Genomic DNA, 18,425 nt, shown 5'->3' with positions numbered 1-18,425 from the left:
ACTTACCATGAGTTTCATTAAATATCTCCAGCTCCATCTGTTTGGTCACTGGGTCGAATCTGACGATCTTTCCCTCCTGAAATGAACCATCACATGGTTGTTGTTGTTGACATTCCAAAGATATGGTTTTTTATATAATAATTATTTGACTACAGCCAGAAAAATAAAACCACTCACTTTGTATTCTGAAACCTCTGGCGTGTAGTTCTCCGTCAGCTCCAGCAGCTGGGAAAGAAGAAGCATCGATGATGTCACTTATGAACACAGCAGGTGAACGAACTTTGACCTTTAGGCCTGGGTCCTCACCTTGAAGGCAATCCTTTGTCCCACCTGCGGGGGTGCAGCGAGCAGTGGCATAATGCTGTAGTCCTTTTTGGGGGCTGCTTCAACTTCTGCCCCATTCTCCATTTGAAAGACACAGATAACGAAACATCAGCATCCGTACAACCACGGCATCATGATATAGAAAACGGACTTTAACCAACCGTGTTGATGAATGTTATGAACTGAAAAACCTCAGACATTTTCCATGTACTTCCATTTTTAATTTTATGTTTTTTTCTATTCAGTGTTTTTTTTAACTACGACACTTGTAGCAGTGTTTTTGTGTGTATGAGTTTATGTCGTTTCTGAATTTTATTTAAACAACAGCTGCCATTGGCTGGTGAGACCACCTGACTAATGACTTCATCAGTGGGTGGAGACAAACCTGGATGACCACCGACTCGTTGGTCAGTAAGTCCGTCTGGTAGCTTGGCTCCACGGCTCCATTGCAGCTCGATCCAAAACGTCCACCGCGTCCCCTTACGTCCCCTCTTCCGCCGCCGCGACCTCTGTCTCCACGACTACCGCGTCCACCACCGGCTGCCCTCCTGTTGTTGCCCCCTCTCCACGAGGACTGCCCCCCCACACCTTTCAACAGCTGCTGACTTGGTTTTCGAATTATTAGTTCAATCTCCTCTTCACTGTCTGAGTTACGGGTCGCTGCAACGCCGTCGCCAAGAGGAGGCGTGGCCTCATTCGAGGGTCGTTCTTGTGTGCAGCTCGTGGACCGTGTCTTTAAGTCGTCCTGTGATTTGCGTGGTGGAGACAAAGAGGTGAAAGGTTTACCTCTTGGTGGCGCTCTGACACTTGTGGCCTCATCAGAGGAGGTTTCGGACGAGGACGAGGAGGCGGGCTGTGCTTTACTCTGAGCGGGTTTGCCCCCGGTGGAAGTTTTGGAGGCAGCAGGTCCGGGCAATGAGGGTTTTGATACCAGCTTTGATGTGAGAGACTTTTTGGGCGCTTCACCGTCCTCACCGCTGCTGGAGTCACTGGACTTTTTACTCTGTGTCTTCTTTTGAGTGGATTTGTCTCCTGTGGGTGCGTTCACAGTAGCAGGTGTGGACGACTGTCTTTTAGAGTCTGGTTTCGAGGCAGTTTTCGTCCTGGGAGCTTCATCTTCTTCACTGCTGCTGCTACTGGACACTGAAGGCACCACAGACTTTTTGCCTGGCGTCGTCTTTTGTTTGGTGTCGTTTCCTGTAGTTGTTTTGATAGTAGACAGTGGTGTTTTGGGCGTTGACTTTGAGACAACTTTCTTAGCGGGAGCTTCATCTTCTTCACTGCTGTCACTACTGGACTTTGAGGAAACTGTGGATTTTTTACTTTGTGTTTTTCCTTCTGCTCCTGTTGGTTTCTTGATGGTTGCAGCAGTTGATTTTGATGTGACAGTAGAGTCGTTTTTTTCAGCCTTCTGCTTCTTCTTCTTTTCTTTCTTTGCATGTTTGTCTTTTGACTTTGTCTTACATTTCTTAGACCTGGAGACTTGGTCCGTCTCGCCGTTCAGACATTCATTCCTCTTCTTTTTTTTCTTTTTCTTTTTCCACTCCACACTCCGTTCATCTACTTCTGCCTCGTCCTCCTCTTCTTCTTCTTCTTCTGTGGGTCTGTTAAGCTTTCTGCAGTTTTTACTGGACGTGTCTGGGTGGCTGCTGTGGCCGTTTACCTGAGCTGCTGAGTCCACCTTCACCCTGACACAGAGAAAACAAACACCTTGAATAAACATGCAAAGAACTTAAAATACTAATTTCTTTGTGTTCTTAACTTAAGCACTTTTGATGTTTTTTTTTAGCTCAGTCTTTGGAAAACTAATAAAACAAAATGATAACAACAATAACTAATAAATGCAAACACAATGACGTTTAAGACGTGGATAATGGGGGTTAGGGGAAATTTAGTTTTCTTAAGGATGCTAACAGCCTCGTTTTTAAATGCAAACAATGACGTGTAAGACGTGGATAATGGGGGTTAGGGGACACACAGCGTGTTCACCCGAGCCCCTTAATTTGTTTTTTCGCCTCTGGATACAGCGGACACACACACACAGAGAGAGAGAGCACACCCACCAGACGCTGTCGTTGTCCCGGACCAAAAAGATGCTCTCGGTGTGCGGCAGGTAGCAGTCGTCTATGAAGAGGTTGAAGATGCTCCTGGAACTGAACCCAAACTTGTCTCTGATCAAACTCTCCAGGTCCGAGACCACCCGACACGTGTTTAGGTCTACAAGTAGCCAACACATGCGACAGTCGACGACAGAGGGCGGCGGGTAGTCGAAGAAGAGTCGAACACGGATAAAACTGCCGCTGTTAGCAGCCATAGCTGTGGACTGTCGGTGCAGCACAACAGTCGAGCACACATGAAGCAAAAACGCCGCTACTACAGGAAGAACAGGAAGAGCCGGTGATACACTTCCGGTTGGACTTGATGCTTTCACGTGCTACGTAAAAAACTGGAAAATGGAGAACTAACGACTCCACACGTGTCCTGCACTCGCGTATAGTTTACCACTGACAATTTGTGAAATTATTTTGATGCGATATGAGGGGAAATACAAAACAAAACAAAAACCAAATTCTATAATAATAATAATAATAATTTTTACACAAACTAACATTAGAAATACAAATAAAACGGTGAATAAACTAACCTTAGAAATACAAATAAAACGGTGAATAAAGACACATTGAAAAGTATAAGATGTTGTTCTAATAAAGAAGACGATAAATTATATGTAAACAATATAAATAAAAAAGGATTTTGAACAACCTGGGACTTTCAAACTGATCTCTGAAATCTTTTTCTTTTTCTTCTGCTTTTCTTGTAATAAAATAAAACCAAATAAAGTCATTTTCTAGAGGTCGAATCTCTATTCATCATTGGATTTTCGTGGAATATAATCGATGACAAATGAGAATATTATTTTGAAAGTTTAAACATAATAAAGGCGTGCGAGATTTTTGGGAGAGATCAGCTGACTTCAGGGTGTGGTCACGTGGTCTTCTCGGCGTAATAAATGAGCGTAGAACCAAATCAGCCGAACGTTTCACACTTCGACAATGGGTCTGATTCAAGGAGCCTGTCGGCTGTTGGTTGTATTTGCTGTCGTCTTCAGAGAAGGTATGATTCATGTTGTTTATGGACAGAAGTCACCGCTGCTACAGTCGAACGTCTGTAACTGGACATTTGAAGTCGCATCAGATACGAAGTGTTTACACTGATTTAACGTCGCGGTAACGAATAGTACAGTAAACACAAACAACAGTGAAGATGCAACAATGCAGCTTCATATTTACGACACAGAACGACAGGTTGTAATTAAAACTCAACCAGCAGTTGCTGTGTGGAGTCTGAAAGTTGAGCAGTAACGTCATAAAACCGATGAAAAAGTACGTGAAAAAGGTGCAGATCCGGGATCAGTGATGTGCGGAACTCTGGAAGTTTCAGTTTCTGTGTGCTCTCTACATTTTTTTTGTGCGAGTGTTTATGCAGAGATTCTAATCAGTGTTTACGGGACCAGATTTTTATCCTCATCTTATCTCTAATAAAAGCAGTAAAAAGTAAAGGTTAAAAAAAGTCACTGAACGTTTGGATGTGTTGACCCCCCACCCCCCAAACCTTCCCCCCCAGGGCTCCTCAGTCCCCTGGAAGGTAAAGAAGCCTGGAACTATGTGGAGGTGAGGGACGGGGCCCACATGTTCTGGTGGCTGTATTATGCTGACAACCAGTCGGCCGGATACAAGGACCTGCCTCTGGTCATGTGGCTGCAGGTACGACTCCCCACGACCTGTAAAAAGACCTGTTTAAACCTTGCATGGTTTAAATTAACAAACAATGGTTTTCAGTTGTTCTATTTGTTTTTTGTGTTTGTTGTTACACACTTCACTTCAGTCTCTTTGGAACAAATATTTATTAAGATTCTACCTGTTTGTGTTGATATTGTTTATCACTTAAAACAAATATTTATTAAGATTTGTGTTGTGTTTGTGTTGATATTGTTTATCACTTATCTATAAATATGGTAATTATATTTGACCTGGGGTTTTATGAACAGACTCACTGTTTCCTGCAGGTTTTTCTCTCAGGTGTGAATAATCTACAGCCACTGTTTTCACCAGATCAAAGTCAAAGACACTTAAATTCTCCATCTGTTTTTTTTTTTTTAAACTGCAGAAGAGGAAACAAGTCATCGCTCCAAAAATACTCAGCCAGTCATGTTGGCACATGATGTTAGCATGTCTGCACGTCTTCTGTCACGCAATGAGTCAGGAAACAACAGATGATGACTGAAAGTCATCAGTTAAAATAATTAATATAAATATTGTTTTTGTAACGTACATGTGTATTTAGATGGTTTTTAATTTGTTTGTAATTTCTTTGCTGATTTCATTTTGATTCCAATTTTTAAATGGAAAAAAAAACAAAACAGTTCCATTTCCAGCTGCTGCTGTAAAAAAAAACCAAATAGTTCCATTTCCAGCTGCTGCTGTAGTGTGTGTGTGTGTGTGCGTGACATTTTTATGTCCTTGATGTGTCTTCAGGGTGGACCAGGTGGATCAGGAAGTGGTTTTGGGAACTTTGAGGAGATTGGACCTTTGAACAGAGACCTGGAGCCCAGGAAGTCGAGCTGGGTAAAAAATACAACAAAAAACCACAACAGTTTTGGTTTTTGTGATCAGAAGTAACTGAAGCTCAATGATATTAACATGAAGTGTGTGTTCGATGTGTGTGTGTGTGTGTTGTTTCAGGTCCAAGCAGCCAGTGTGTTGTTTGTCGACAACCCCGTGGGCACCGGCTTCAGCTACACCGAACGCTCGGATGGTTACGCCACCAACGTGGCCATGGTTTCCTCCGACATGTTGGTGCTGCTCGGACACTTCTTCGCAGAGAAGCCAGAGTTCCAGGTAATCTGACGCTTCAGTCATGACGGTCAGTGTTGTGTCTGTGGTCCAGTGGAGAGGCTGTGGGTGATCGACCAGGAACTTACCGATCAACGTGTTTCTCTCCACAGAACGTTCCGTTCTACATCTTCTCTGAGTCCTACGGAGGGAAGATGGCAGCTGCCATTTCACTGGACCTCACCAAGGTGACCGTTGTTGTCGACATAAAATCTGTTTTCTTTTTTTGATTTTTACTTCAAATGTCAGAATTCTTTAAAAAACAAACCAACATCCATCGATCGTCTGACTCTGGTCTCTTGTCTTTCTAGGCTATTGCACAAGGAACGGTGAAATGTAATTTTGCTGGTGTAGCACTCGGAGACTCGTGGATTTCACCACTTGGTCAGTATGACTACGTCTTCACGGTTATTTTTAAGTATTTGTTCCGTATTTAGGACTACTTCTTCTTTTGTCTGCCCCCTCTGGGGTCGGGGCAGATGATCGTCTGCCTCCATCTCACCCTCTCTGGTGCCCCCTACTGTTACTGTTGCACCAACCACCTCCATGTCCTCCATCAGTACCACCTTAAATCCTGACACTTGTCTCCAAACACAGTCCAGGTTTCTTCTAGACTTTTATAGACATAACAACCAGACTGACCCTCAGACTTGTGTTTCCTGTGCAGACTCTGTGATGACGTGGGGACCGTACCTCTACACCACTGTGAGTAACTCGGTCTAAAAGATACGTTTGTTCTGATGACACGATCGTCTTTTCCATCAAACACTGGTTAAAAAAAAAACATGTAATCTCTGGTGGTTAGCACAACTGCATTCTACGCAAAGTCCTGGGTTCGATTCCCAGGCCTGTTGCAGCACATCTGCTGTTATCCCCACCGTGGGATCAATACCGTTTGTACCACGTCACAGTCTGTTCCACGTCCTTTGACCTTCAGTTGTATTTGGTGAAGAACTGGGAATGTGGACGTCTATAGTCGAACCTGACTGTTGTCTTCTGTCCTGCAGTCCCTGCTGGACGATAACGGCCTGTCCGAGGTGACCAGCGCAGCGGAGGAGGTGAAGAAGGCGGTGGAGCAGCAGCAGTTTGAGAAGGCCACAGAGCTGTGGTCGATGGCCGAGACTGCAGTGGAGCAGGTCGGTGCAGGAGACACTGATGTAGACTGACGTAGACTGACGTTGTGCAGGAGACACTGATGTAGACTGATGTAGACTGACGTAGGCACAGAGGTTTGACTGGTTTTTATAATGGTCTTTTCAGAACACCAACGGCGTGAACTTCTACAACATCCTCACCCAGGAACCAGATGACAAACGTGTCTCCACCTCAGGAGAAAACTTCATGAGTGAGACACGTCACCATGACTTCATATTCATTCACTTCCTGCTTAGTAACAATTAACTACTGTACAGTAAACTGCAAATCTTAGAGAACAGATTGTTGTCTTTGTTGGAAGTGAAACAGCCTCCTCTAGTGGACACAGAGGGTAATTGTAGGCTTACTTTTCTTTTCTTTCTTTCTTTTTTCTTTCCCCTCTAATAACCAGCTCTACAGATACGTCGCCACATCAGGCCCCTCCACAGGCAGTCACTGAGTGAGCTGATGAATGGACCAATCAAGAAGAAGCTTGGCATCATACCCCAGAATGTCACATGGGGAGGTAAGAGTGTCTGAACAGTGAGGTGTCGTCCAGTGTCTCACCCTCAGACGTACCGACCGATGTTGTATTTTCTCGTCCTCCTGTGTCAAGGTCAGGCAGAGGAAGTGTTCAGCAACATGGCAGGAGACTTCATGAAGCCAGTGGTGGACGTGGTGGACCAGCTGCTGAGCGCTGGGGTCAACGTCACCGTCTACAATGGACAGCTGGACCTCATAGTGGACACCATGGGTATGACGGTCAGAGGTACTGACTGGCAGCTTTATGTTTGTCCCACAAATCTGAAGTTTGTTTTTTTTTTCGCCATCAGGTCAAGAGCTGTGGGTGAAGCGGCTGAAGTGGGAGGGGCTTCCTAGGTTCAACGCGCTGAGATGGAGCGCTCTGGACGACCCCGGCGCCCAGGGTGTGACCGGAGCCTTCTGCAAAAACTACAAGAACTTCGCCTTCTACTGGATCCTCCGAGCGGGTCACATGGTGAGAGACGGCCCGTGTGGTTTATAGGTTCTAGAAGGTTCTGTGTTCCATGTGCTTCGTGGATGTGACGTTCTGATGTTCTGGACAGATTCCCTCGGACCAGGGACCCATGGCTCTACAGATGATGAGGATGATCACTCAGCAGGTCTGAGGCTCGGACCTCGGCTGGAACGGCTCTGACAATCACCACTTCAATAATTCTATCACTTGTCGGCTAAATCAAACACACAAACACACAGGACTTTATATCTGGAATGTAATAAAAACTAATGATTTGTTTTCTACACTCTGATTTTTCTCAGTTTTTTTCCTGCATTAAACTAATTATCATTCACAAAAATCACGATTGAACAGAGTTTACATTGATATTTAAATAATTAAATGAGTGAATAAAATGACTTCACGATTGAACGGGGAGTTTAAAGGGTAAACACGTGATTACATTGATATTCAAATAATTAAATGAGTGAATAAAATGACACAATAATGAGTGAGTGAACAGACAGATAAATGACTGGGTAGTTGAGTGACTGAGCAGCAGCAGCAGATCAGTGACGCGCTCTCAGTAACACAGCGCGTCACCAGCGCCTCTGGTTGGAGCGTCTCTCCAGAGCAAAGGAGAAAAACACACACACACGGTGCAAAAGTCAGCGCGAAATTTGCGGTCACCATGAGCCGCCGGTACCGTGCGCTCCTCCGGTTCTCACTGCTACTGCTGCTCCTGGAGCCCGCGGACGCGGCGGCGGCGGTGGAATACTCCTCCACCAAGACCGACCTGGACTACGAGTTCGGTGATTACCGGGGGAAGTGGTGCATCGACGACCACGGTTTCGTCTACGCCATCGGAGAGGTTTATTACCCGAGCCCCAGCGGGTGTCCGTGCACATGCACCGTAGACGGACCGGTATGCATTAGACCCAAGTGCCCGCGCATCCACCCCCGGTGCACCCGCATCAGGTACAAGGCGTGCTGCCCGGTTTGCGAGGCCGTGGCGCGGGTCTGTGTCTACGGAGGGAAAACGTACCGACTCCTGGAGGAATTCAGGGTGAGAAGGTGTAGAACTGTCTGCACTTCACACACACACACACACGAACCAAACTTTAGCAAAGTGACGTCAGAGAGACTGTCTGTGCGTAATTTGGAATTTACGCAAAATAACCAACTGTTGTCTCCATATGTTGGACAACGATTTCGTTAAGAAGTTTATTGTTGGAGTTGATAAGTTTGCTCTGATACACTGATCAAAGAGGGCGGAGTCAATATTTGTTTTTTTAAATATTCTAGTTGGCTGTAAAATATTTGATTCCGTGTTTAAATCCGCTCACTATCATTTTGTTGTATATTTTTTTAACATGCAAGTATTTTATTTACATCTTCTAATTGGAATACTTCAGTAGTATTTCTGATGTTGATCCCAAAACGGTTTAGTTTAGAAAAGCACTAAATATATATACAAATATAATAAAAAATAATTTACTAATTGATTTGAAGTAGAACTGTTTTGGTTGGTGACCAACTTTTTTCTTACAGTCACGTCATTAATAATTTTGATAATTAAATTTCAGGGCCTTTAAACACTCGTCTTAGTAGTTGTATTTCTGTAGTATTTAAAAATATTTTCTCCCCTTTTGTCGTTTTGTTCCAGTTGTCGCGGTGCGAGCGGTGTCGCTGTGAAGCCAACAGAGAAGTGTACTGCAGTATTTCTGAATGCCCCGCCCCTCACTGTGTCAACCCCACCTACGAACCCAACCACTGCTGCCCGGTGTGTAAGACAGGTGAGTCTCCATCACTGCCCTGTACAAGGTAACGACGGTTCTCTGACAAAAAAGAATGGTAAAAAAAAAATGCTCACACAAAGAAAAAAAATTTAAAGAAAAAAAATTAAAATAAATTAAAATTCTAAAAATTGACTGTTTTACGTCAGTGTTACTATTTCCGGTACAACTCTCTCTGGTATTTAGACAAAAATAGCAATTTTCCATTTATTTCAAGTTTTTGCCATTTTAAAAAAAAATTAGCCATAGGCTAAATTTAAGGTATTTTTTAAAAACTTTTTATAACTCATTATGCACCATGCGATTAATTAGATCAAAGTTACTTACACTTTTGTATTGGTTTTTGAAGTATTCGTAAAGAGAATTATACAAATAATTTAGCGACTTCCTCTCATATACACCAACACTGGCATCTTTAGCTGTAAAGACACACACACACACACACACACACAAACACACACCTGAGACAAGCATGTGTCGTGTGTATGTGTGTGTGTGTCCTCAGCCCGCAGCACTGGTTACATCACCTCAGCTCACAGAACTGGGTCTGTTATGTCACCGTGTTTCAGTGCCACCGGCGCTGAAGTCCGTTTCTCCCATTGATGGGATTTTCAGCGGGGAACAGATGGTTTCGCTTTGATGCGTCATTTCTTTTCCCAAATTGGCTCATGTCAGTGGGCATCAGATGAACCGCACTTCCTGTCCTCCCGCTGTGGAGTTGGTAATTGTTTCAGTGGGGAACTGCCAAGTAAAGGACCCCCCCCTCCCCCCCCCCTCTGTGAGTGACAAAGGTGATAATCTTTTTCGGCCTACGTGATTCTCCAGCGTTCGCAGTCCTCTCACTGCTCTACCAGAAACACCATGGACTCCACAAACCAGAGGGAAAAGGCTGAAGAATAAACACAGATCTGATCAATTCTCCATTATTTTGTCTTGTTCCTCTCCAGGGTCCATCGTCCCTGGAGCCCCCCCGCCCAACGACGTCTTCAAACCCGCCCATCACTATAGCAAACAAAAAGCAGCTCAGAGCTGACTGTCACCCTAACTTTGAACCAATCAGTCACTCCGGCATCACATCGAATCTATAATGTCAGCGATTTAGATGTCCTGCATCATTTTCACATACTTCTCTGCCACTCCTGACTAACCCATTCAGTACCACAATTCCACCACTGGCACCACTGCTTCCTCTAAAAATCCACAAATCCACAGTGAAACTACTACAGTCACTGCAACTCTTACATCATTTTTTAAAAAATAAATCAATATTCATTGAATAAACAATAATCAGATTTTTTTTTTCATCCAGGTCCAAACTGCTTCGCCGGGAGCCGGGTGATAGCAGCAGGGGAGCGGGTCAACATCGACGATCAAACCGTTTGCTACTGCACCTATCGGGACGGGACGTGGCACACGCATCCCCACGCCACCTGCGAGCTGCGCAACCAAACCAGCCCCCCCACACGTGATGATCGCATCGAAATCTTCAGAGACGAGGAAGCCCGGGGGACGGGGGGGAGGCCCAGTATCCCCTGGCTGGACGCAATTCCATAAAGTGGACCGTTGATGAAATCAGTCGGATGAAAACGAGCAGTGAAAAACTTCAAAAAGTCAAATATTATGAGTAAAATGTTACTGTGAGAAATACATAAATAGTAACTAATAAACGGCCACTTCTTCAGGTACATCCACTCTGTACCTGATTGTGACCCCCGCCCCACATTTATGCTAATAGTGCTAATTACATCATGTATTTTATCCACCACATCCTCATGACTCTGACAAGAACATCTTCTTGTAGCTCCTCCCTCTCATCATCTCTTCTACTGTTACAGTAACATCTACATTATTAAATCTTCTCAGGTCTCATCCTCTCCCCGACACCGTCCCCCTTATCTCTGATCCGTCCTCCCTGAAGATCCACCCTCATCTGCTTATCTCTGATCCGTCCTCCCTGAAGATGATGTCAACATCTTCATCTTCTCAGCCTTCTGGTCCATCTCTAAACCAACCATCATAGCAGATCTCACTGCTGTCCTATTTCCCTTCAACTTTGTAACAACCTTTCTGTTAGAAATCAACAAGAACTTATAGCACAAACCAACTAAGACCGACATCAAGAGTGAAATAGGTAAAAATAGGTGAGTATATATTTGTCGTTGTACTTTATGAATGAGGAGCAGGTGTCAGGTACAGACGGTGGCCATGACCTGCTGCTCTCCATCTGGAGTCATCAACATGTCCAACCCTGTCTCTCTGTCTCCAACAGACACTGCAGTAGGTTAGTAAGGGGAAAAAAAAAAACTGTATGAAATTCTTGTGGTATAAACCATTTTAAAGGTAATAGAATAAAATGTATAAAGTTAATTTTCATCCAAACATAAAAACCGTGACTGTATTTGTGGTGTCATTTACTCAGCTGTGTAATAAGTTTAACAAACAAAACTCAGGCCAAACACAACAGCACAACAGTTATACTGTAAAATAAAGTGATGGAAAAAAAACTTTAGCTTGAAATCATTTTAAACGTAAACCATTAAGACAAGTTTTTTTTTTTTTTTTTACCTTCCATGTCAAAAAGTTATGGAAGGTAAAAAACTGTTTTGTTGCTCTGACATCACTTCACACAAACACAGATTATCAAAAACACGTGGTCTGAAAGAGAACTGTTTTAACCCGACACCATGCTGTAGTTTTTTTTTGTGCCACACCTCTGTCCTATCATTTATTTGTCCATATCCTGCTGGGCTGTTTTAAATGACAACTTCACGAGACAAACACCTGGAACAAACACCACATGTTTTAAACATTCACACCAGGACATGTGGCTTCTTTTACAACACTTTATTGAAAACAGAGTATCCAGATCAGGCGATGCTGCCAGCGTTGGAGGCGATCCTGGGCCACAAGTCAGCGCACTCTTTGGCCACTGGTCCTGTGATGGCTGAACCTGCAGACACAGAAGGTGACGTTCACACCCGAGGATTAGAACACGGCTGTCGTACAGCAACTGCTATCGAGCAAAAACTATACTTAAATTTAAAAAAAAAGAAAAAAAGTTGAGCTTGTTTCATTCACTGATTGAGCTCAGTCAGCCACTGTGTCGCTGCCGTCTCACCCACAGTGATGAGTTCAATATTCCCTTCTACGACAACTCACCCAGCCACTGACCAGACAAAGCAAGTGCTTTTGGAAGGGGGGGGGGCACAAGTGTGTATTTGTAATCATTTGACTGGGCTGTAATTTTCCCCCTGAATATATTTACACTTTAACATAATTTTACAAATATTTTCAATTACAATTTTCTATTCAAAAACATTTTTGAATAATTTTACAATTATATATTTTTACAATTACAATTTTGTATTCAAAAAAAAGTTTTTGTAAAATTATAATACGAAACAAAATTATTAGTTTTTTTTTTACAACTTGTGATTAGCTTATTGTATTCCCATTGAAATATTAATTCTTAGCTGACCTGTGTAACCCCTTTGTAAATTTAAAAAAAGAAAAGTCTCCAACCCACCTTTCATTTCTCCTTTGTTGTTCACTATGACCCCTGCATTGTCTTCAAAGTAGAGAAAAACGCCATCTTTTCGCCGATACGACTTCCGCTGCCGTATTACCACCGCAGGATGCACTGTGGAGGACGCAGGTTAGAAAACCGACCACTAGACTGTAGGCAAACAGACGCGGCTGAGGATACACCTTCAGTTTCACTGCCTAATCTATCGTTTACACAGAGGCTACACACACACCACAAACACTGGTCTTTAATTAATTTACAGCCGTCTTTCAGACCACGTGCAGACGCTCACCCTTCTTCCTGAGTTCTGGTTTGCCTTTCTTCACTGTGGCCATGACCATGTCACCGACTCCTGCAGCGGGCAGACGGTTCAGACGTCCCTTGATGCCCTTCACAGAGATGATGTACAGGTTCTTGGCACCTGAGGAAGAAGATGGAGATGTGAGGGACGGACAGGAGAAGATGACAGAGTGACATCCGGGACATGACGCTGTCATTTGTCTCATTCACTGATTGAGATCAGTCAGCCACTGTGTCGCTGCCGTCTCACCCACAGTGATGAGTTCAATATTCCCTTTTACGACAACTCACCCAGCCACTGACCAGACAAAGCAAGTGCTTTTGAAAGGGTTCAAATGCCAAGACAGAATGGACCAAAATATAAACTCACGAACATCTAGTTTATCATTCATTATTTCACTAAACAGAAATAATTTATACAACTTAAAAAACATTCATACAATACCTACAACATAAATGTATTTTAGTCAAACCTTAAAATTTTATTAAATAGGTTTGAAAGACCATCTACACCAATGGCACTTTTTTAAACTATTCTTATATGAAAACTTCAGTCATTTACCTAAATCCTATGATGTGTATAACAAGATGCATCTCTGACCATTTTCTTCACCAAGTCTTATGTTTGTTACAGCATTTGTCAACAATTCTACATGATTCAACATCACAGTTGCTAATGAGCAGCAGACGACTCTGCATCCACTGCAGCCTGTGATGTTTTCATTCATTGGAGCACACGTTAGCAGTCACGCCAAGAGCATTTTTAAGAACAGATTAATGACTAGAATAAATCACTTTTTTGGGATTTGGGACAGACATGAACCAATCACAATGTTTAAATATAAGACAAGCCAATCCAAGGGGTAACAGGAACCAAAATACAACACGTGAGGTTCAAATTAACATGTGTAGATGCCACAACAATTTAAAAGCAGCAGTTATTTAACTTTTACTAATGCCAACTTTACAAGTAACCATTAAAGATCAAAACCTTCAGAGCAGGCTGAAAGGTCAGACTAAAGTACAATAAAGCTCAACTCATCACAGCAGGTTGAAAAGTCAGACTAAAGTACAATAAAGCTCAACCAACAGCAGCATAAAAAAACTTAAACCAAAACAACACAATATATCTAACAAAAACCAGTAAATGACCATCACTACACCAATAACATCATGATTAATTTATTTTAAAGTAAAGCAGATATTTACCTGTGTTGTCAGCGCAGTTGATGACTGCTCCCACTGGGAGACCCAGTGAGATGCGGAACTTGGCTCCAGAAGAACCACCACGTCCTGATGGGAAGAAAACGTACGATTCACGTTAAATGTGTCCAGTGTTCTTCCATTAAGACCAACATTCACGACATGCACCGCGTTTCTGCCCAAAGAGACTTGCTATTTAAGTGTTTACTTAAAGTGACAAACTTCACGACTTACCATTTATACAGACAGGAAAACAATTATCAATTAATGAGTTTGTTAAACTAGGCGTACATACAAAACTTTTTAGTTCTGTAACATGTGGGACCTTTACTCAAATACAACCAGAAGCAGCTAAATGTTAGCTTTAAGCTAAACACCGGGACACATTAATTGAAATGCCCTATTTCTCTATACAATTTGTTTGCATGTTAACACTGTTGTCGCAAGAATCATTAGAGAGTAAATAACCGTGTTTAATATTCACGTACTCGTTTACATTCCGGGTTTTTCTTTAGCTTCGTGCCTACATGGCGCTGACAGCGAAACATGGCTTCCACCGAACTAGCTAGCAAAAAAAAAGTCATCGTACAAATATATTCACACCGTTTAAACAAACGACGCAACTATACTTCGATATGTTGTGTTTTAACTGCGATGTTACGCAAAAACCTCATCCTATAAAGAGATGCGGCATTACATCTGCAGATGGTTGCGGATTAAACGAGAATGAATTCATACCTCTCTTAGACATTGCTGCGGAGGAGAAAGAGGAAGAAGGAAGAGAGGGATTGTGGGATATAAAGTTGAGACAAACTACATCCGGGTCATCGCGCGGCGACGTGCTGCCTTCAATACCATCGAAAATGTGACAGACACTAAAAGTTTCGACTGTAAACGACTGTAATAACTATAATAATAATTACTATATGTTAGAAGTTTTATTGACAATGATGCGATTAGCATGTAGCAATTAGCATTAGGACAGATATTAACACCAGCTCATTAGTCCAACACTAATAAATTATGAGGTTTTCACCATAATATTTAAATCAATATACTTTAAAAAAAATCAAATCGTGTGTTTATAAACGAAAGGTTCAATGATAAGATAGTTCAGAAAACATCAAATATATTGGAAAAAACACTTTGCTCACGGTGGGAATTAAACTTCCCAGTAGATGGCAGCAAAACATCGAACACTTTGCTCACGGTGGGAATTGCCATCTACTTCCCAGTAGATGGCAGCAAAACATCATCACCGAATCTGCTGTACTGCAGTTACGGGGATAGACAAATAAACACAAACAAACGACATGGTTGTAAATGAGCATGTCGCTCATTTACAACAATGTTATTTGCTGAAACGCGTTAATTAGTTTCAGTGATAGTAAAAATCTGTTTATTTTCACGGTTTCTCACAGCTGAAATAGAATAGGAATTTTTATTTTCACAGTTTGTCAATTTAACATTAGCGTGAAACAAATAAAACTTCAGCTGTGGCAGAAAAACAGACTGATAAGGCTTGATGTGATGAATTTTCATTGTCAGAAAACCGTGGAATTCAGTCTAAACACTACTGGTTGCAGAAATATATATTATCCACAACTCCACTTCTAAATAAGAAATAGCTCTGTGCAGTGGGATCTTTCATAACCCACTGACTGTAAACGTAAAATGTAGGTTTCGGTGACACTGCCGCGTGCACAAGTCCAAGGCACATAAATAATGTACACATGTGGGAAATCCAGTTAAGATTATTTTTCTTCCAATGAAAAAAATAAAATCTTGTCTTTTATCATTGCGCTTACACTGTATATTTATGCTCCCACTCTTAAATATTTGCAACTTTTGTCCCTGATTAAACCCTTATTTGAATTTAAATCTATCATCATATTTATGCCTCCTTATGTTCCCTGATCAGGTCACAGCAAACAAGCTTTACAAACATTTTAACATTTTCACTTTTCATTCCTGTTAATACCGTTTCTATCTGAAGATTTTGAGAAGATTCCCATGAAAAGAACAATGAAATGCAGCACAATCCATTTTCTGTACCAATGATTTGGCAAATTGAACATATTGTAGGAGTCGCTGTATGTCAGAAAACAACTGGTCCTGGATCAGATCTGTTCATCACGGACAGATATCCTCCACAGAGACACACCTGCAGCTGGAGGACCACTCCAGGGGTTACCTTGACATTTGACATTTGAGTGTATTCTTTGTCTTCAGCAGAGGTGTAATAGAGCATATGGGCTGAAAGGGCCTTTTGGCCCAGTCTAATGTCAGTAGAGAAGGTATAATCCACATTTTTGACAGATCCCCGGGGGTGAAGAATAATAGAGAAAGACTCAAAATGTCAAGGCATCCTTTCAGTGTCTTCCTCTGCTTTAACTAGTTTGACTCTCTAAAGTTTCCGCCCCTAAAGGTCCGCTGTTCAACATTTGGGAGAGTTTGCCCACAGAAATTGAAAAAGACTCAAAACTGCGTTTGAGGAAATGAATAAAATATTTGAGGTATTTTTCTGTTGGTGTTTGTAGTCAGAGGCCATGTTTACACCAAACCGTCCGGTCCAGAAAAAACAAAACAAGACAAACAACAACAAAAAGCCTGATAACGCAATGTCTGGGTTTCGTCCAATTGAAAAAAAAAATTAATATATATATAAATATTATTAATATTTTGTGGACCCCCAAACATGGGTCCGAGGACCCCAGGTGTCCGGGGACCCCTGATTGAGAACTACAGTTCATTGTACTGCTCTCAGTCTAAAGGGTTAAGGATGTGAGGAATGAAGATTTTAATTCAACTGTTGCCGTGGACGTGGTTGTCAACAGTTGTTTGTCTCCAAACACCGCCCCCTCAGTGCAGTGGTCACCTGTCCTCGCTGTTTCCTGCCTCTTGCCTCCAGCTTCCTCAACAACCTGAGAGGAAAAAGCAGGAGAACAACAACAACAACAATATTTTACTTTAAATTTTTATTATGCTGCTGTTTTTCCCCTCAAGTCCATGTAAATACGTTTGACCTGTGAAGGAACTCCAGCTCAGAGAGGTGTTTATTTGCATTTTTCAAGTAGGTAGTTGTGAATAAAAAAAAAACTAAAACTAATTTCCAAATCCTAACTTGAACAATGAGGTTTCTCACCTGTTTCACCTCAGTGTTCGTTTTTTCACTGTCATTTAGTGGAGACGCCTCCGTGTCGACAAAACAGTCAGTCAGTCAGTCAATCAGTCAGTCAGTCAGTCAGTCAGACAGTCAGACAGTCAGTCAGTCAGACAGACAGTCAGACAGTCAGACAGACAGTCAGACAGACAGACAGTCAGCCAGTCAGTCAGTCAGTCAGTCAGTCAGCCAGCCAGTCAGTCAGTCAGTCAGTCAGCCAGCCAGTCAGTCAGTCAGTCAGTCAGCCAGTCAGTCAGTCAGTCAGTCAATCAGTCAGTCAGTCAGTCAGTCAGACAGTCAGACAGTCAGTCAGACAGTCAGTCAAGTTAATGTGTTGATCATGTTGAATCATTCATCATGAAATGAATCAGAAGACACAACATAACTGGGTTTGAAGTGTAGAATAAAAAGGTCAAAGTTCATGACCCCACGGCCTCTCTCTCCTTCATTCACTCGTCTGTGGGACAGCGTTCAATAACTCACACTGATCCCAGCCTTTTCTTCTCCCATCAAAGCCGGTGATGGCGGTGATGGCTCCCTCTGAAGCTCCGTGTCACTTCAGAGCGCACGCCGTGTGCTCACGACGCCGTCCTGCCTTTTCCCTTCGCCCGTGACGACGCCGTCCTGCCTTTTCCCTTCGCCACAATTTTCATTTTCATCCCATTTTGTGACTCATTTCTTGTTTGTGAGGCTGACAGAGACGGAGCCGGCGGCTGGATCGAAGCGCCGCTCATCGCGCTCCTCCTCACAGGTCGCTCTGTGCGGGGCATGGCTCGGCACTAAAGCAGAGATGCTGCTAAAAGCTGGGGTTGAGGCCCTGCCTGCTGTGACGCCCGGCTACAGAATCAATTCAGAAAACCTTTTTTTTATCCCCATGGAGCAAAAGGTGGAACATGGAGGGAAAAATATAAAAATAAAAAATACAAAAATATGAAGGAAGGAGTAAAAAAAACAATGATAAAATATAAATATAATGTAATGTCCGGTTACCTGTGTAGGGTTCCAGAGAGTAGTGGTTATTACATCTGCCTTACACACAGGAGGTCCTGGGTTGGAGCCCCGGAGTGGCAGCAGATCTGATGTCAACTACACAACAACACAACACAACTAC

General features: G+C 42.7%; 4 protein-coding genes across 4 annotated transcripts in view; 2 read left to right on the top strand and 2 right to left on the bottom strand.

Annotated features, from left to right (window-relative positions):
* coil (coilin p80) overlaps positions 1-2,854 on the bottom strand; it is a 3,128-nt gene extending 274 nt beyond the window's left edge. Inside the window, exons 1-5 of the mRNA XM_008330631.3 lie at positions 2,388-2,854; positions 710-2,012; positions 307-402; positions 178-225; positions 7-76 (exon numbers count right to left, since the gene is read on the bottom strand). Of these exons, the coding sequence (XP_008328853.1) occupies positions 7-76; positions 178-225; positions 307-402; positions 710-2,012; positions 2,388-2,638 (1,768 nt within the window). The 5' untranslated portion in view covers positions 2,639-2,854. The remainder of the gene's footprint in view (positions 1-6; positions 77-177; positions 226-306; positions 403-709; positions 2,013-2,387) is intronic.
* A 429-nt stretch (positions 2,855-3,283) lies between these two features.
* Positions 3,284-7,633, top strand: scpep1 (serine carboxypeptidase 1). The gene is made up of 13 exons (XM_008330574.3): positions 3,284-3,438; positions 3,949-4,088; positions 4,860-4,949; positions 5,067-5,222; positions 5,330-5,404; positions 5,528-5,600; positions 5,884-5,921; positions 6,224-6,352; positions 6,477-6,561; positions 6,763-6,876; positions 6,967-7,104; positions 7,184-7,347; positions 7,436-7,633. The coding sequence occupies exons 1-13, from the start codon at positions 3,378-3,380 to the stop codon at positions 7,496-7,498; spliced, it is 1,326 nt and encodes a 441-aa protein (XP_008328796.1). The 5' UTR covers positions 3,284-3,377; the 3' UTR covers positions 7,499-7,633.
* A 119-nt stretch (positions 7,634-7,752) lies between these two features.
* LOC103393575 (von Willebrand factor C domain-containing protein 2-like) lies at positions 7,753-11,415 on the top strand. Its single transcript, XM_008330575.3, has 3 exons — positions 7,753-8,392; positions 8,993-9,122; positions 10,432-11,415. The coding sequence occupies exons 1-3, from the start codon at positions 8,018-8,020 to the stop codon at positions 10,674-10,676; spliced, it is 750 nt and encodes a 249-aa protein (XP_008328797.1). The 5' UTR covers positions 7,753-8,017; the 3' UTR covers positions 10,677-11,415.
* Positions 11,416-11,951: 536 nt separating this feature from the next.
* Positions 11,952-14,987, bottom strand: rpl23 (ribosomal protein L23). The gene is made up of 5 exons (XM_008330576.3): positions 14,890-14,987; positions 14,158-14,241; positions 12,941-13,069; positions 12,649-12,762; positions 11,952-12,072 (listed from the first exon to the last, which is right to left on the bottom strand). The coding sequence occupies exons 1-5, from the start codon at positions 14,900-14,902 to the stop codon at positions 11,990-11,992; spliced, it is 423 nt and encodes a 140-aa protein (XP_008328798.1). The 5' UTR covers positions 14,903-14,987; the 3' UTR covers positions 11,952-11,989.
* Between the last annotated feature and the right edge of the window lie 3,438 nt (positions 14,988-18,425).

The sequence above is a fragment of the Cynoglossus semilaevis genome, chromosome 17 (assembly GCF_000523025.1).
Source record: "Cynoglossus semilaevis isolate Cse_v1.0 chromosome 17, Cse_v1.0, whole genome shotgun sequence".
Lineage (NCBI taxonomy): Eukaryota > Metazoa > Chordata > Actinopteri > Pleuronectiformes > Cynoglossidae > Cynoglossus > Cynoglossus semilaevis.
Note: the sequence above shows the minus strand (reverse complement) of the source record. Positions and strands in the feature narration are given on the sequence as shown.

What these genes read in the sequence shown, in the direction of transcription:
- scpep1 (XM_008330574.3), top strand. Translation starts at nt 3,378, where the DNA reads ATGGGTCTGATTCAAGGAGCCTGTCGGCTGTTGGTTGTATTTGCTGTC. An exon ending in TGCTGTCGTCTTCAGAGAAG is followed by an intron (nt 3,439 to 3,948) that starts GTATGATTCATG and finishes CTTCCCCCCCAG; the next exon opens with GGCTCCTCAGTCCCCTGGAA. An exon ending in CCTCATAGTGGACACCATGG is followed by an intron (nt 7,105 to 7,183) that starts GTATGACGGTCA and finishes TTTCGCCATCAG; the next exon opens with GTCAAGAGCTGTGGGTGAAG.
- LOC103393575 (XM_008330575.3), top strand. Translation starts at nt 8,018, where the DNA reads ATGAGCCGCCGGTACCGTGCGCTCCTCCGGTTCTCACTGCTACTGCTG. An exon ending in GACTCCTGGAGGAATTCAGG is followed by an intron (nt 8,393 to 8,992) that starts GTGAGAAGGTGT and finishes GTTTTGTTCCAG; the next exon opens with TTGTCGCGGTGCGAGCGGTG. An exon ending in CTGCCCGGTGTGTAAGACAG is followed by an intron (nt 9,123 to 10,431) that starts GTGAGTCTCCAT and finishes TTTTTCATCCAG; the next exon opens with GTCCAAACTGCTTCGCCGGG.
- rpl23 (XM_008330576.3), bottom strand. An exon ending in ACCAGAACTCAGGAAGAAGG is followed by an intron (nt 12,763 to 12,940) that starts GTGAGCGTCTGC and finishes CGTCCTCCACAG; the next exon opens with TGCATCCTGCGGTGGTAATA. An exon ending in CAACAAAGGAGAAATGAAAG is followed by an intron (nt 12,073 to 12,648) that starts GTGGGTTGGAGA and finishes CTGTGTCTGCAG; the next exon opens with GTTCAGCCATCACAGGACCA.